At 36.1% G+C, this 18,857-nt stretch overlaps 2 protein-coding genes across 9 annotated transcripts in view; one reads left to right on the forward strand and one right to left on the reverse strand.

Annotated features, from left to right (window-relative positions):
* The window catches only part of CNMaR (CNMamide Receptor), a 97,935-nt gene extending 81,666 nt beyond the window's left edge, over nt 1-16,269 (forward strand). The window contains exons 3-4 of one of the 2 annotated variants that reach the window (XM_069813820.1): nt 6,047-6,153; nt 15,771-16,269. In XM_069813820.1, the coding sequence (XP_069669921.1) occupies nt 6,047-6,123 (77 nt within the window). In that variant the 3' untranslated portion in view covers nt 6,124-6,153; nt 15,771-16,269. The remainder of the gene's footprint in view (nt 1-6,046; nt 6,154-15,770) is intronic. The other variant, XM_069813818.1, reaches the window with a different exon arrangement.
* The window catches only part of fry (Protein furry), a 719,047-nt gene that overhangs the window by 421,586 nt on the left and 278,604 nt on the right, over nt 1-18,857 (reverse strand). The window lies entirely within an intron of this gene.

Below are 18,857 nucleotides of genomic sequence, written 5' to 3' on the forward strand. Positions count from 1 at the left end.
AAAAGCACTTTCCAACCTTGTATCGTAATATGCTATTCTGTTGCACTCCACTGTTGTTATTATCAGATAAAACAAGTAATTTATTCAGAAATCCTTATACATTACTTCAGTACCGAGAGATTATTAATTTAATAAATAAAATCAGAATTTTAAACTACATAATAAGTTCACGCTTATTTCTAAACATACAAATTCCTTAGAGATGACAAAAAATACATTACGACAGAAGGATTAATAGCCAAAGTGGAAAAACGTGTAAGAGACGGGCAATGACAATCAAAACAACCATTTATTTGTTGAGAATCTAATATCAATACACACACGATAGTTAAAAAATAGTACATTCTGCAACGAGGCTATAATGGTAGTAATTAAGACGCTCGTTTCATAATTTTCATACGAGCGTCTTAATTACCATTATAGGCAAGTTTCATACGACTTTTTATGCTCCACCATATTTCTAACTTGAAATTATTCATAAGTATTCATGTTATGGTTATGTAAGTGAGGAGCGGAACTGACCTGAATTGTGAGATGTGTGAAAGTATTGATTTTTTCCGAGGCACGAATGTCATTGACCTTGATATAATCTAGAGAATAACATGAACATTAGGCTTGATATAACCTGGAAATTGATTTAGAATTGAAAAACGAGGTGACAAATTGAATTTATTTCAATATTATTTACAATTGACGCTAATTATTATAGTAACAGAACATAACCTCCGTGACTTTTCGCTAATTGTCTTTCGATTGCATATCCGAGAATAATCGATACTTGCGGTTTTATAATGGTACAATGGTGATTTCTCATTGGCTGAACAACTGAATTATAATAAATAGGTGTACTTTAATGAGGTGCATTAAAGGGCTGCTACCAGGTGTATAATTACTACATTTCGGCATGGTCGAGCATAAAGCATTTTGCCAGACATCCGGGGTCTACTCATCCTCGCTTGTCAATTGTTCTTTGCTAAGCTCCATGTAAGGAAAACTACTATCCTTGGCTCGACTTCGACCCGTGGATGACAACTCATTTAGCAACAGTTCGAGATTAATCTGCTACAGCTTTGTCCGTGGGCACAGCACTCCCACAGACTACAGTCATCTCTAAGCGTCTTTAGCTATGACGTCACGCCGGTCCAGTTTCTGGACAAGGCTCGACTCCCGCTTTAAAATGTTCATTGGTCCCCCGCAATGACTCCGTAGTGCGCATGTACTCGGCAAGCCTTTTAGCCACACCGAAACCTCCACACTTATGACCTGCGGTGAAGGTTGAAAGCAGAATTTCGATAACTAATGCCAATATAGCGCACAAGGCTCTCTGCGGCGCCAAAGGCGGCATGATGGAATGTAGAGCATGCGAATATAATACGAAAACAGGGATAAAAGTTAATAAAGTTAAAATGCAGTTCATCGATACGAGTATATGAGGGTGCTGGCGGATAGCGTTTCGAAAGGTTGGTCTCATAGAATATTTCCCTCCCTCCCCCGTCCCCAAAAAACAAATAAACATGCGTAAAAGCTATTTACCCAATTTCGTAAGCCAGCTGTAACAGCTGGAGGCAGGGGGATAATTATGCTGACTATACATTAAGGTGCATCTACACGGTTCAACTTTCCACATTTAAGCAATGCATGCAAGAGTGAACGAAACTCATTCAATTGTGCATGCCTTTTTCCACTAAAAATGAAAGCGCATGCAGCAATTGAAAGTACCATCACCGGTGAGTATCCTGTGCGTTATTTCGTTCAACACTACCACATAGAGAGGAGCTAATTGTTCTAAGTGGCAGTGAAGAAACTGAAAATTGTTTTCTTTGGTGACGGTGGGCCTTTTAAGCTAAAAATATAAGCAAGTACGATTGGCTTTATTGAAGACTAGCCATATCCGTGCGCTCCGCTGTACTTATTACAAATAAATATTATTGACTTGAATATAAATACAGTTTTGTAATTACTTAGTGAGTAATAGCTTTTTATATGTTGTAAGTCGTTTGCTCCGGAATCACTTTGAAAGTTGCATTTAAAACTATGAAAACCATGGGGTGCCGAGACAAGGATTAATTAATTCGTTCATTCATTCATTCATTTTCTCAAAACCCATTTACCGTGGTCACTGAATTTATGTTCTGGCGTAAAATATTTCTACAAATTGAAAAACCTAAACAGGTCTAATGACAAATTTAACATAGGTCAATGCATAATTATTTTATACAGATAGTATATTATATTAAACCTCAGGGGTCACTGTTTTCATAATGGGTATATTTCTTCAAGGGCGGTTATACTGTACTGGGGATTAATCTTTTTTATGTAGGTATAACCTATGTAATAAAAAATATATAGGTCAATGTTTTCATTCATGGATATAGCACGCAGCGCATGAAGTTCGCTGGAACTTCTCTTCCCGTAAACATCTTATGACTGAACCAAAGCGGCAACTATGTTTAGATCTTGAAATGATTATTCAATTGATGCAGACTTTAATAGATATTGACGACGTGTAGTGCCAGCACACTTATCTTGCCGGCTTAGTGCAGGTAAACAATTAACAAGGAAAACCCATGTAATGTGTCCTGCGCCGGGACTCGAAGAAATAACTGAGAAAATATCCAACACGCTGTGAGTCAGACAACCTCGTGGCTCAGTAAGAATACGGTTAAATTAAGTATAATTTTACTTAGCAAAACTACTTCGAGTCTGATTTGTCAATTGAAACCAAATAATACAAAGATTAATGAAGTTGGAGTTGTGTGCGTTTATTTCAAACGCAGAGCTATTATTCTTTTAGCAAACATTAACATATTCCATGTGCACCATTTTCGGATAATTTTGAACAATACAGTAAGTTATATACCAAATATGAACAAAATCCCACCAACTGTTTAGGAGAAATACCAGTTCACAGAAAAACAACAGACATAACCGAAGTCATTTTTTCTGTATTAGAAATTCAAGAAACGTGCATTTCCGCGGAAATAGTCTATGCAAATTAATTTTCAGAGCATAAAATTATTTTTCTTTACATTTCGCATAGTGGGAAAACAAAAGATTTCTGCAATGGAAATAAAGTGTTTCCGAATTTATGATCACTTAACATGTTCATCTTTTAAGTGTAGATATATGCTCCCAAAGTTTCACTGTGCATTTCAGCTCCAGTCTGTAAATGACAATTTATCTTTCTGTTTGTAAATTCGTATCGTTGTACCCAGCTTTTACAGAAGTCCGATTCTATATAAATCAGAACTTACATTATTGTCACTAACATACAACCATGCATTGTGCTTTACAACGCCCCCAAATCGATTCCGCGTAATAAACTGCTTTCACAACGGCCACAAATAATTGAGCGACGCTACAACAATAAAATTCCAACTTGGAGTATAAGTTGCTTGAATACTACGAGGTCTACTTTATTATTCCTAGACTCACAGACACAAGGGGGACATTAATGTATAAGTGGACTCAAAGAACGAAATTGAATTTGTACCGGTACTTCTATTCCTAATGAAGTCATTATAGAAATGTCGAGGAAGCAAGAGGCAAAGACGAGTTATCTGTCGGCACAGTTCCCATGCACTGTTTTATTTCGCACTCACTTCCGTCAGGAAACACTTGACACTAAATCCAAGTTCAACACTCCACGACCTCATTATCTGTTTATGACCTAGATGATAGCACACGTACTCCGTTCGCGAAACCCGATATGTCGATATGAAGAGATATACTCGAATCTAAAAAAAAAAAAAAATACCGAAGAGCATACAGGTTCCTTTCCTAAAAAGTACTAGCCTATAGAAATCAAGTTAGCTCCGTCTGTAGAGCGACAGACTACAACTCCAAAAGCCAGGGTTTCTATCCCGGATGGAGTCGAGATTTTTCATAACATCGCTTTTTCCTGAATTGCTCCAGACCTATTCAGCCTTTTACAAAATTACTACCGGTAATCGGTAATGGATGGATGTTCATCAATGGTAATAATTTGGTAACAAATGAGCAAACAAGCCTCCTACGTAACAAGCAGTTTCTCTTGACTTTTATTTAAAATATATTTTCTCTGCAATAAAACTCATCTTATCGAATTTGAAATTGCAGCCTCTACATTATTTTTCGGTGTCGTCAGTTTCACAGCTGCATCTTTCCCGATTTAAGCATTTACACTACCGGTCAAAAGTTTTCGATTACCCATCACAATGGATTTTTCGTTAGACACGCCTCCATTGGTTTCAATACTTGTCTCTTGTGATAAATTTCTACTGAAAAAAAAAAAATTATAAACGTGGGCGATCATAGGAGAGGGGGAAACTGGTTATCTAATCCTTATAGCCGTCTGAGTCAACAATGAAAAGTCAAAAACGGGTACTTAACTCTTCTTCATCATTCACCGAAGTGTCCTCATTAACTTCTTTCAGCCGCCGGTTTAGCGTTTCCCTCGGTGCAACATGGAAGGCGAACTACATAACACCGGTGGTGACGGTTAAAGGAGAAGCAGAAGCATCCCGCGAAAACCTACCATCAAGTACCGTCTTTGCCCGCAACAAATTCCATTTTGACCCGCCGGGATTTGAACCCGAATTAGTAACGTGGAAAGCCGATGCTCTACGGTCTACTGTTCGGCTAATGGAGTGCCGCTGAGAAATAAATATCCCCTAAGTAAATAAATCATGTTGACGATGTAAAAATTGTAGTAATAGCTACTGGATAGACCTATGAATCTTACAACCTATGCGTCACTAAACCCTCCATTACGAGCATATGTAGCAATACTCGGCACGTTTACGGAATTCAAGTTTGAATCAATCAATAGAGCTGGGGCAGGACGTAGCATTTGTAGCCCAAAGATTCATGTCCATTCTTGAACGAGAATGATTTATTACCAAGCGATAATCTCACCAAAGGACATTCAATTTTATTTCAGTAACATTGTTTCAGCATTTCGCTGTAAAATAACTTTTGTTCGAACCCCCTCCTTTCCTCTTCTTCACACAATCTATTAATCAAGTATTTGACAGGTAATTAGCAATCGGTATTCTGGGCAGGTACAAACATTTTAACAAGCAAGTCTTCTGCAAATCAAGATTTCAGGTATAACTCCCTGTAAAGTTGATTTGAATAATTTTTCCCTCGAAATTATTCAAATCAACTTTACAGGGAGTTATACCTGAAATCTTGATTTGCATAATACACGTTACTGTTCGTTAACAGAAAACCACAATTTAAGTCACACGGAGTTGGTGTGCACTCGAAGTTGGTTGCTTGACGGTTGTCAGCCCACTTTGAGGTCTGTGGATATAGAAGGACAAATTGGAACCAAAGGTCCCGGGTTCGATACCCGGCTCCGGAACAATTTTTCCCTCGAAATTATTCAAATCAACTTTACCTGAAATCTTGATTTGCATAATACACGTTACTGTTCGTTAACAGAAAACCACAATTTAAGTCACACGGAGTTGGTGTGCACTCGAAGTTGGTTGCTTGACGGTTGTCAGCCCACTTTGAGGTCTGTGGATATAGAAGGAAAAATTGGAACCAAAGGTCCCGGGTTCGATACCCGGCTCCGGAACAATTTTTCCCTCGAAATTATTCAAATCAACTTTACAAGGAGTTATACCTGAAATCTTGATTTGCATAATAAACGTCACTGTTCGTTAACAGAAAACCACAATTTAAGTCACACGGAGTTGGTGTGCACTCGAAGTTGGTTGCTTGACGGTTGTCAGCCCACTTTGAGGTCTGTGGATATAGAAGGGAAAATTGGATCGGTGTCGGTTAGAGTTCCCGGGTAGCTCAGTGGTAGAGCGTTGGTACGTTAAACCAAAGGTCCCGGGTTCGATACCCGGCTCCGGAACAATTTTTCCCTCGAAATTATTCAAGCAAGTCTTCGTCAATCAGAACAACTCATCTGTGCAGAGCGAGGTTGCAGGCATTCAATAGTAGTCAGTGTGTAAATAAAACTTGTGTACATTGCTAAGACACTCTTAGAAGAATATTCATATACAAGACTATGAAATATAAAGGCTCACTATTTATTTTCTTTTCAAAGGTAACGGAGTACTACGGGCAGCAAAGAAGACTTTCAAATCTGGATCATTTCCAACGTTCTCCACTCTTTTACCTTAAGAAATCGAGTTCTACACTTTCAAGACTGAGGTATCGTGTTATTCAAGATGTGAAAATAACATTACATTAAAAGCACTAACAAAATGTGTGTTGCAAGGCACTAATATTATTCCACACAAGTAATCCAGACCCAAATCCCAAGGCTAGCTGCTGAAAAATGTCATAATGATGTGTTCTGTTCTCACCTGAAGTCTTCGGTCACATAAAAACCGCCTACTCTGTGTCAGATAATGCATTAACAGATAACATTGAGTACATATCTAAAATTACAGCATGTTCACCTACAAATCTAGCAGACCTGACTTCCATTCTGACAGGGAAGTGGATATCAATGTTCTTCCCGTGGTAACCAAGTGGCAGACGGAGCCTTCTCTGTAACTACTTCATAACAGTATTCCAACTCGATTCATAAAATCCGCTAAGATACAGTGCAGAAGCCGCTAAACTGCTATATTTACAATGTAAAATAAGATTATTTTACCGTTATGAGTGTTAAAAGAAACTCGCTAAATCCCTATATGAGCAACACAAATTTCATAAATTTTACTCCCTAAACTAACACTGAAAAAGGCTAAATCTAGAGGGAAAACCGCTAAACTGGCAACACTGCTTCATAAACGCTTCCTCATTCCATGAGACTGTCTCGACATTAACAATGCAACTGATAGTCGAAACGATTCACATATCAATGTGACGCCAATGAATTGTTTAAAATTGTAATTAACAACATATGTCATTATAAAGAATTGTATTCATTTCGAAATAATACACATTTACGTACTTTAGAATTAGACCATGTTAAATCAACTATTTCTGCCTTTATATTTCCCGCATTTATTAATCACCCAAAATTTGTCCATAAATAAAAATTTTGTATTTAGTTAAAATTAAATTTAATATTTCGTTAAGCTTCCGCATATTAAAAATAGTCTCACCTGAATCTTTTGCAAGTCCATCTGATACCGAATTTACTGATCTATAGCAACTCTTTTAATATGATTCCTTACATGACTATAAAGATATAAATCAATCCGGATGGCTGGGTGGTTTCATTCAGGAAATTTTGCGATGTGCATAACGTCTTAAAATATAAAAACAAACGAGGATCGATCCGCTAACATAATAATTAGTAGGTCTATAGGCTGGTCATTGAATTTGATCAACGTTATAGTAGAGGCGTAACCTGGCCATGAATGAACAAATGAATCTCCTTAACTAACGAATGTATTGCGGGTGGCATCGACTGACTCCCATTAGGGGCAATGCTGCAATTTTTGTTAAATTTTTCTAGAGTGGTACATTGAAAAACGTCCCACATTAAAGCTGAAGGCTTTATCTGTAGAACCTAATCATGCATAATTTCAATTTTAATTATCTTGTATCAGAATTGAAGCATAAAACGTAACTGTTTCACATTATTTGGTTTAATGGCAGATACTTTAATTATATTACTGACAGTAGCCTTCATTGCAGCCTTCCACAGTACACCTGCTACGACGTATGAGATAAATCCACGTCGCACTAACATGTTAGTTAATAAAATAATTTAGTGAATCGTGAAAGAGAAAACGAGAGTAACCCGAGAAATCATGTTTAAATAACGTCAATGTTAATAAAAAAAAATTGCCGGAATTTGAACACGGGTCTCCGACGTGGACAGATAAGGCCTTATAAAATTAATATAATTAATGACCAATAACACAGTTATAAAAACGCATCCTGTTCCGACATACAATTAAACAATAATTAAAATTGCGCTTTGGTGTACGCTACAGTTGCAAGTGTAAATATGACGTCATACTGACACCAAGTCCGCGAAGCCCGCCGCGTGTGTCTAATGTAAATGTTAAATAGTTCAATATGGATTTAGGGGAAAATATGATAGCAGCATGAAAGTCTTCAACAAATGATATAAACTGATACTAAACATAGGTCTCATTGCAGTACATTTACATTCTTCGCGAATTATCCAGATGATGGAGACAAATATGAAAAATGTCAGTTTCACAAAATGCCTACGTAAACGAATTCAGCGGTTATGGCTTGTAAACCACAATGTTTTAATACTTCGTATGTTCACCAGTAAATCCTGGTTATCTATAACACTACAACAGACAGAAGCAATTCCTACATTCCTAACTTCACCGACAATTAAATCTCCTAGCAACTTCGCTACCGCGAAGAATCAATTTAAACTAATGGAAACGTTAATCTTCAAATCTGAGGCATCTCGGAGCGACAGACGACTACATTAAGCAGCTTTCAAGGCGACAGCGCCACGGATTCGAAGCTCTCAGGCTTCAGGTTCACGTTCAACTGCGCAGTCTCTGCCTCGGGGCTTCGTAGAAATAAGCCTAGCCACCTCTTAAAGTTGTTTCCAAGAAATGATGAGTATACGAAGGAAGAACACGTCGAACAGATTTGTGAGTAAATGTAATACAGCAAAAGAGACTTACAAACGACAATTTAAAAAGCCTTCAATAGGCCTACATATAAAAGTCTCGTGCTACAGCTGCGTGGTCTAAGGCGCCATGCATACGGAATGAGAGATAGTTTTTTTACTTGGTTATTTAACGACGTTGTATCAACTATGAGTGAGAGATAGTTGATTCCAAATAAAGACCTAATAAAAGTTTACTAAAATTATAGTATTAGGTTGTTTAAATAAAACCTGGTCATCGTTAATAGAAAGAAATTAAACTTATATCTTAAGTGGAGATTTAAAGTCTTATTTTAATTTACCTCACGAAGTACTGGGTTTAAAAATGTTATTTTTACAGGCCGCTTTTTCATTCCTGTTCAATACACTGATCATTAATAATTTAAAAAAAATATGTGATTTTTATAAACCTATTTTTAAGCAATTTTTAGGTATTTTATTTGTTTAAAAACTATTTAAGAAAATTTAACAAAAGTGGATCCTATCATAGTACTGTCTGAATTACGTGGCTAGAATTTAATGCAGATGTGCATAATAGTTTGAGAAAATGGGGCACGTATGTTGAAAAAATCACTTTGGAGTAAATTGCGTTTCAAGAAAATACTTACTTAACAATATAAGTGTACAAATATTTTTAAAAATTACTGTCTATATATTCAAATAATAGAAAAATTGTCAGTTAGGCCATCTTTGACTAGTACACAATTTTTATTCTTGAGATTAAAAATACATTAATATTAAAAAAAATACATTAAGTAGCCCTACCCGTAAAATAAATATTGTAATACTTTAATTAAAAAATACCAAATTCAGCGGAGAGATCCCTATAATCAGATTCTGTAAAAAATCAAATTTCAGTATTTGCTAGTTAGGACCTTTAAGCTTCCCTATAACATTCGCAACGAAGAACACACTTTTCCCAGTCATATTACATGACTGATACCGCTTCATAGTTTCCTCTAGTCTCGAGGTCAACCAATGTTGAACAGCATTTTGGACAGCTACGTCCGATGGATATGTGGTACCCTCCAAATTTTTCTTCAAATCTGTGTGCTCACCAGTTAAAGTGACACTCACTGCGCGCAAACTTTGTGTTCGTGGAGAATTTTATGGATACTTCCTGGATGATATTCAGTGATAAGCTAAGTTCACTTATTGTTATTCTCTTATTCTCTCAGACAAGAGAATCAACATGTTGAATTGAATTTGGCGTGACAGCCTTGAGCGCTTGTCCTGGTAGTGGCAATTCCCTAGAAGCATGTCTCTCCATGTCTCTGCGGTGAACTTCAGTAGGGTACGCCTTTCTGCAGTCAGAAAACGAATTACATAACATTGTTCAATTTTGGACGCTTCCATCTTGCACCATTCGCTTTTCTTTTTTAATTTAATTAGAGGTATGCCAATCACTGTTGCTGATAGCCCTGAAGCAAATGCAAGCCGATAATCTTGTTGCACACAGCAAGCCTCGGCAGCTTCTCAATTAAACTAACAATAATTTTCTTGAACATCATTACCAGATAAATTTTACAGTGGCGAAGCTCTTAAGAGACTTTTGAGGCAAGCCCACCCAAAAAAAATGTGAGTTTTTTATATCTAGTAACAGTATAAGTTCGTAATAACGATGTATCGTAATACTTGTATTCACTCCGATCCTTCCATATATTAAATTCACTGCTGACAGTGATTCCAGGAAGCACAGTTAAGTGCGAGAGGCCTGTGGCAGAAGACGCGCGACGGCCTCGCTCACAGGCAGCCGCACTCGCAACCTTGAGGAGAGGTCGGGGAAGAAAGGATATCGATTCGTTACGACTCAGTAGCAGGAAGCGGGGCTAGTCTCAACCGCGATATAATACTTTGCGCTATGTTGGTATTCTGTGAATGCGCTGTGTTGAGTGTTAGTTTAATCAAAAGTGCATGCGTGCGTTTTACATACTTTTTAGTAGGTTATTTCACGACGCTGTATCAACATCTTAGATTATTTAGCGTCTGAATGAGATGAAGGTGAGATGAGTCCGGGGTCCAGCACAGATAGTTACCCAGCATTTACTCATATTGAGAAAAATCCTCAACCAGGTAACTTGCCCCGACCGGGATTCGAACCCGGTCTACCTGGTTTCACGGCCAGACACGCTAACCTTACTCCACAGGTGTGGAAAGTTACATACTAATCTTGGGTAAAATGGCTCATACTGAGAGAGCATTGAGGTCATTATTTGCAGAATTAAAAGAGAAACCGTTTTCAAGTTGGACGCATGAAACAAAATCAGCTTACAAAGACAGGACATCGATACTACATTTAATATTAAAATAGCGGATAGAGGAAGACAAAACAGAAATTTTCAATTTTCATGGTATAATAAATATCCTTGGCTAATAGAGTGCTCTGAGAAAAATAAGCTATATTGTTATACCTGTATTCTGTTTGGGGGTGAAAATGAGCGGTCATAATCTTCTTGTAGGTCTGTGTCACAAAACATTTTGATATAAAAATCGAGAAACAACTGCTGTATAAAAGAATTTTTTCAGCCTACCCGGTATTTACACCTTACCTTTTCCACTGAAATTAACTAGTAGACACTGAGAAGAAGATTCTTCCAATAGCCAGGAGAAATCCCTGTCCACGGACAGACAGACAGATAGCGTGTCCTAAACCACTTTTTCTATATCAGTGATGCTCAAAATGGGTTTTTCCATTGAAATCTCAAACTCGATTTACTTGCAAGACCACAGTGCTAAAGATAAAGTAAAAGAAAAGTCTGCACTCTTCCTTTGCGGCTAGTAACGTGTGTCACTCACTTCCAGAGACACTTACACACTAATCTTATATGAGAACTCTAACTCGTCTGAGAATCAATTTCAACCGATTCACATTGAAAGAGTAACAATGGTGACCCACAGAGCGCTTGGCCAAGTTAATCTCAATCACGCGGGACACGACAAAGTAGTCGCATTTAATCTCTGGCATCTCAGTTACTTTTCCTCGAGCAAGTTTTCCCTCTTTCGTTTGCCGACTCGTCTGATCCCTATCCCCAAGAACAGACATTGCTTTTAAAAGGCAGAGAGCACGGAAACTTTTACAAGACTAATCAAGTATAGTGGTTCTGTTCGCAGTGCCGGAGCTATCAATCTCTCTCAAATAAACACAACGGTAAACGCTCTGCGCTTAGCATCCTACCGGCCATGATGACCTAATCCACGAGGAAATATCTACAATTACCACCGCAATCTCTACTTCCTCCAGTTATTAATCGACGCTATATCAAATACTGACATTTTGTTGTGCAAATATAAAACATAATATCCTTTGAAAATTATTTACGTGGCAGAAATATGGACTTCAAGATTTTGGTTCCTCAATCGTGTGTTCATCTGATAAGCAAACGTTCTGATGGGGGCAGATATAAAAGTTACATTTTTTTCTTTCACCATGTTAATAATGTCAAAAGAAGTGCTTATACAAATTTTGGCCACTCGACCGCAATTACGAGGGCCGTAAAAAATAAGTTCGCTAGGGGCTCCTAACAGAAAAAAAAAAACACATTTTCATTGGACAAATTTATTGGAGCAGACACAGTAATTGTTGAGCTATTTTTCAACATATTTTCTATCGGAATTGAGACACTTCTCATATCATGGGATCGGCAGAGAGAGGTGCAGACGCAGTCAAACGCTGGTTCCGATCTGAGGCGGCTGACTTTTACGACACAAAAATTGATCCCATGGTATGACAAATGTCACAATTCCAGTGGGGGATATGTTGACAAATAGCGCAACAATTGCTGTATCTGTTTCAATAAATATTTCTATGCAATTGTGCTTTTATCTATAAACGGCCCCAGGGAAAATCGCTTTCTGGACTGCCTCGTAATTGCGGTCGAGTGGCCAAAATTTGTATAAGCACTTCTTTTGACATTATTAACAAGGTGGAAGAAAAAAAATTAACTTTTTTATCTGCTTGTGAGATTTCTCAGATTCACGGAAAATGGACGATACAACCGTGCTAAAGGAGCCCGTAAGCCCATATGACTAGGGTGTTCTATTTTTATGATGAATAAAAATCTGTTAATTTCGGTATAATTTCAAACAAAAACAAAACATAAATTTGGTGTAATTTCACATTTAAAATGTAGCTTAGGTTAGGTTAGGTTAGGTTAGGTTAGGTTAGGTTAGGTTAAATTAGGTTAGATTAGGTTACGGGGGTTTTTTAAGGAGTCTTAAAGGCCTCCTGCACATCAGCTTAAAATACTTATTGTGCATCTCCATTGGAATCGACACTAGCATTGTCTCCCAAAATCTTTTCCTTGGACTAGTAACAGTATCTTGGTTCCAACATTAGTGTCCATTCATAAGTCTTCCCTTATTACAGAAAGGAAAAGTCTTTTCGTTTCCAGGAATGCACACTCAAACAGGATATGCGAGACAATCTTCTCCTCCTGTTTGCACATTCGACAGATGGTTTCCTCTTTATAGAGTCTCACTGTGCGTAGGTTTTTCCTGCAGTGACCATGCCCAGTAATTAATGCAACTACATTTCTCCTTCCTCTTCTGTCCAATTTGAGCAGAGATAAGGAGAAAGAGTTGTTTGGACCTAAGGGTAGCTCCTTACCATTTTGGCCAATTAACCTGCATTTTCATTTCCCTGCATGCCTGATGCCTCGGTACCCACCGCAGTACTAGCCTGTTGTGAGAAGACAGGGCTATCAGGGCATTCAGGCAATCCCATACCAGTTTGGATTTTACCTGGTTTGAAGAAAGTGTTTCCAAAGCACTTCGACTGTCTGTGAGAATGAGAATTCGTTTGCCGTGGTAATCCTTCTCAAGTCTTCTGAGTGCGCAGTTTAGGATGGCGAATACTTCCGCCTGAAAAACTATGCAATATTCCCCGAGGCTTATAATAATGTTAGTCCTGTATGATTGACCTTAGATGCCTAACTCGACTGCGTCTCTATGCGGAATCTGTCCGTGAACCACACAAGTTGGTCAAGTACTATGCCAGGTGTAGTTATTTAAAATGTAACTTTTTTACTCTCGTCGTGCCAACCACATTACAGTAGGCCTATATTCCTACAAAGACTATAGGTCTGTCGTTATCATGGGGATCTTAAGGTTCTTTGTATATTTTAACAATACATACGGGTACAGTTCTCTATCGGCACTTACATGTTGTGTAAGAAATTTGTGTGACTGTCTCCCATCCTGTTTGTGAATAATACACACTACAGACAAGGCTATTTCTACTTTATATTTAAAAAAGGGTTCGAATATTAGAATAAATAAATTTATAATAATAATAATAATAATAATAATAATAATAATAATAATAATAATAATAATAATAATGATTTATTTTAGCTGGCAGAGTTAAGGCCGTAAGGCGTTCTCTTCCACTCAACCAGCAAAAAGTGTATATACATATGCATGAACTCACAAAGAATTCAACAATTTGATTTAGATGAGAGTTACATGTATACAAGAGTTATTTACGAATTAAACAACAAAATACTATAAATAAAAATTTTTGGGTACTTTAAATATAAACTTTCATAAAAAAATCTTGAAAAACACTACCTTCCAATAAATTCATGCTAAAAACAAAAAAAAAAAACAAAATCGCCTGTGTTATTTTAAGAGTTTAAACTTACGAAATTTTTAACTGGAAAGGATTGAAACATAAAATGTTTCCTTTTTTCAGCTGAAAAACCCGTATTTTGCAAATCAATGGTTTGCGAAAATTAGGTATTTCTACTTAAGACTTAATAAGCGGATGAAAAACCAAATATTCCTAAGTCAATCACCCGGACAGCCTGTAATCTCATATAAATTTGTTTTGTAAGTGCAGTAGAAGCTACAAACTGTGCTTCCTGAAGTTCAGTTCTATAGCGAGATCCCCAGCGTTGACTGGATTGGTACTTGTGATGGATTACATCGGAGGATGAGTTTCTTCCGGGGCACTCCCAATTCACTCAACTTTACAAACTCATTCCACAAACATTCACTATTTTCCATTACCAGTCTAATCATTTCACAGTATTTCCTCTAATAAAAAACATGACATTAAATCTTTCCTATGACTTGCTTAGCAAGGAAAAGAAACGCTCAAATTTTTGGTACCGGTACGCAAAAGAACCCCGTTCCTAAGTGAAAAGGCTGTAGGAAAAAATTACTAGCAATTTTCGTCAATATGAAAAAGTAAAAAAAGCACAATGGTCCATATGACTGGTATGTGCGATGAGTTGGTATGTAATCAATACCATATCATCTTCATAGAACATCTTGTTATTCATCATCTTTTACAGTATCCACCTCGCGTCAATGGAATTCCTTGCCACAAAGTATTAGGGGCTGCAAGACAATAAACACCTTTAAAAACAGCTTAAAAGATAACCTTATTAGCATTTCACTCCAATCTTACTGATTTAAACTATCACTGACTACATTGTTACTTCATTCTTTAGACATCATCCTGATAGTGCTGTATTTTAAAAATTGTCTCATAATAACCTCTTTCTATTATCTAATATTATTTGAAATATATTAACATTCTATGTATTTTAGCTTAATTCTGCTACACAGTTTATTTCAGTGTTTAATTAATAGTTCATAGTATTTTGTTGTTTAATTTGTATATAACTCTTGTATACATGTAACTCTCACTTAATCAAATTGTTGAATTCTTTGTAAGTTCATGCATATGTATATACACTTTTTGCTGGTTGAGTGGAAGAGAAGGCCTTACGGCCTTAACTCTGCCAGCTAAAATAAATCATTATTATTATTATTATTATTATTATTATTATTATTATTATTATTATTATTATTATATCACACCTTAATGTCGTGAATTGCAATGCAGAAAGTTGGATCGTTCACTCTTAGCTCATTCTGCTTATAATTTCTAACGAAACAGAACAGGATTCAAGTTCCAGTAAACCTTGTGAAACTTTCACTGGCTCCTCTTATCCTCTTCAATTCACGCTGTTGCCTATTCTCACTGTATCTGTGCAGTTGGTATATTTAAAGAGTGTTAAACACCTAATTTGTTATTCATGTGCATTGTAATTCAACGTATTTCTTAAGCTGGACATTCATCCCGCTGTGGGAACTGTAAGAAGCAGTTAGGTTTTCTTTGTTCTGGCAAGCAGAAATAGCTCTCCACTCAAACAGCCGATTTATTTGTTATTCATGTGTGTTTTATCTCTGTCCGCAGTTGTTTCGGAGTATATGAGATCTACTGGGTCCCTCGCCCACAGACGTACTGTCACCCTCAACGGATTCCAGGTGCCATGGAAAGAAGCCCACGAGATGCTGCCTCTCACCAAATAAAAAAAGAAAACTACAAAGGAAAGCAAATGGACGTGTTTTTAAACTCTGCGTCTTATCGCGTACAGATTTGTAGCCTAAGAATATTCTTCCCCACATACCAACAGATGTTTCACTTCTGTGCTCTATGTGAATGAAGGCCCATGAAATGCAATCTATTTTAAACATTAAGGGAACATGAACGTTAAAAATTATAAAAAAAAATAGTATTCTTAAATTTACCCAGTTATCTTGAATATTCAATTTAAAAAAAAACTGATATAAAGATGTGCACATTCCACTATTTTTAAGTTTATTTTGCCTTTAAGGGGAGAGGATGGCATTTTTTAAACTTTTTTCCTATTTGGTGTAAAATATTAATTTTTTGTATGTAGAGAGCTCATAGTTGTGGCAACTCAATCAAATAAAAATATTTTGAGAAAAAATTATTTGGGGGCCCAAATTTGAAAAAAAAATATACCCAATGCAGGATTGTACTAAAACAGATATATCTAAACCGTTTTTAAAGAAAGATTCAAACAGTCTTTTAAAATGTATTTGCAAAAGCATGTTCTATAAACTGTCTGTAACAGAATTTTGATATTAGTCCCTACGTTTGTAAAATAAACAATTAAAATTTAATAACAATTTTCTGATTTCCTTTCTTGCAAACAAAGGATGTATTTTTGAAATGAAATCAATTAACAAAATTCTGTTACAGAGAAAAGTTTGCTAATAGTCTAAAGAATGTGTGTTCTAAATTTCATGCGTGTATCTGTAATAGTTCAGAAATTATATCCATTTTTGTCTGGCAATGTAGCAAAAAAAAATGAAGTTACTGGAAACCGATAAAAGCGGGCATGTGATTTAAAAATCCATAGCGCAGGAAGCTTAAAAATGACGTCTCAACATCCGATAAGGGCACAAATACCCACAAAATGTTATGCAATGCATTCCACAAATATCAAAGGATATTTTAAAGAAAAACAAATTTTTTGAAAATTTAATTTACCGGAAACAACAATAAAAGTGGGCGAGTGATTTAAAAATCCATAGCGCAGGAAGTTTAAAAATGGCGACTCAACATCCGATAAGGGCACAAATACCCACAAAATGTTATGCTATGCATTCCACACAAGTCACAGAATATTTTAAAGATTTTTTTTTAATTAACTCATTTTTCACCAAAAAATACCATCCTCTCCCCTTAAATTTATGTTTGCGAACAAATTTTTAATATCTGCTGTTTATTTAAAGATTTATTTCTAAACAGGAAGTGTTTCAAACTTTAGATACACTTTCCTCAGAAAGTACTATTGTTTTGATATTATCAGTCACGATAAATCAGCCCACTAAGAACAACATGATACACTATGAAAGTGTCGCAATCGATAAATTAATTCTGTCGGATGACAAAAATAAACAAAAAAGACATTTTATTACAAAATTAAAATTATAAAAGGGTAACACTTCGCTGTTGATTTCCCTAGTCACGTAATTTCATAACAGCTTTGCGTCAGTCGAGCGTCTTATCTTGTCAGTCAAGATGTGGACGTTACAGTGTAAAGTGTAATACAAATTCTTTCAGGTTGCATATTTCAGCAGGCTGGTGTACCACCATGCTGCCATCGAGATATTACCAGGTTTTAGAATGAGATTTTTGTGGAAAATTGGATCGGAAGAGAGGGAAGAATTGCTTTGCCGTCTAGATCTTCGGATATGACACCACTGGACTACTTTGCATGGGGCTTATTAAGGATAGTCTGTACAAGAGAAAAGTTGGAGACAGAAGATTTGAAACAGCGGGTGGTATGCATAAAGTTGTAGTATTACCTTTTACTTTGACTGTAGAAGATAGGCTACTTGAGGTAGAAGTATACACTTCGTTTAGTATGCATAAACTTGATCCTACTACTACTAGACAGTAGTATGTATAAACTATTAAGAATATTGGATTATATCGATTATCGATAGTACTTCAGGTTTATCGGTGAAGACTCGTTATTTTTCGCCTTCCATGCATTTATGTTAATTTCTTGGTGGGGAAAAATGATTGTTGTCCTCAAAATTTGGTTAGTTTAACAAGAAAATGGACAATTACGAAGAAGTGAGAAGTGTAGAAGAGAGAGAATGAGAACTGCTGTTTGTTAATCTACTAAAAAAATACCCAGCATTATTAAACAAGTCGCAACCTCCTGTCGCAAAAAGAAAAAGTCATCCAGACTATGTAAGTTAAAGCGGAAGTTTACAGCAGGAAAAAAAAAATCGACGAAAAGCAAATTATAAAGAAAATAAATAACATGAAAAGTAGTGCAAAGCAAAGTGAAAATCGCACATAAGTCAGACAGGCCCAATATGATAGTCATTAAATTTACATGTAACCTAAAACATTCTACGAACACGGAGATTTTTCATGTAAATTACATGTATTATAAATTCACCATAGAATCATTTTGCTAAAAATATATTATTTTAAATAAGAATAACAAAAATCAACTAGCAGATAGAATTCCAGTTATCTCAAAATCAACATTTGAGTATTCCATTACAAAAACTGACTAGATATATATAAATATATATATATATATATATATATATATATATATATATATATTGTAAAACATAAATAACTTGTTATAATCACGTTCTGGCGGTGCTCGTCTTTCCTTGTAGGATTTTTAAGCACGAATTTGCATAAATTCTGACATTTTAAACCGTACAAATGCTTATGCTGAGCTAATGAAGTCTCAAATAGGGCAAGCATACTAAGATTTCTTTAGTAAGCATATACTTCTTGCTATGCATATAAAAAGTAGTTTATACTACGAATTCTAGCATAAACTAAACTTCTTGCTACGCAGGAAAGAAATGGGTTTTTATAGATAAGAACCGTAGTAAATATTACGAAACCCTTAGCAATAGCATTTACTTCAACTTTATGCATACCAGCCATTGTATCGTTGAAGAAGCTGTTCTAATAACGCCTCTAATGCTG

This window comes from Periplaneta americana, chromosome 16 (genome assembly GCF_040183065.1).
Source record: "Periplaneta americana isolate PAMFEO1 chromosome 16, P.americana_PAMFEO1_priV1, whole genome shotgun sequence".
NCBI classification, from domain to species: Eukaryota; Metazoa; Arthropoda; class Insecta; order Blattodea; family Blattidae; genus Periplaneta; species Periplaneta americana.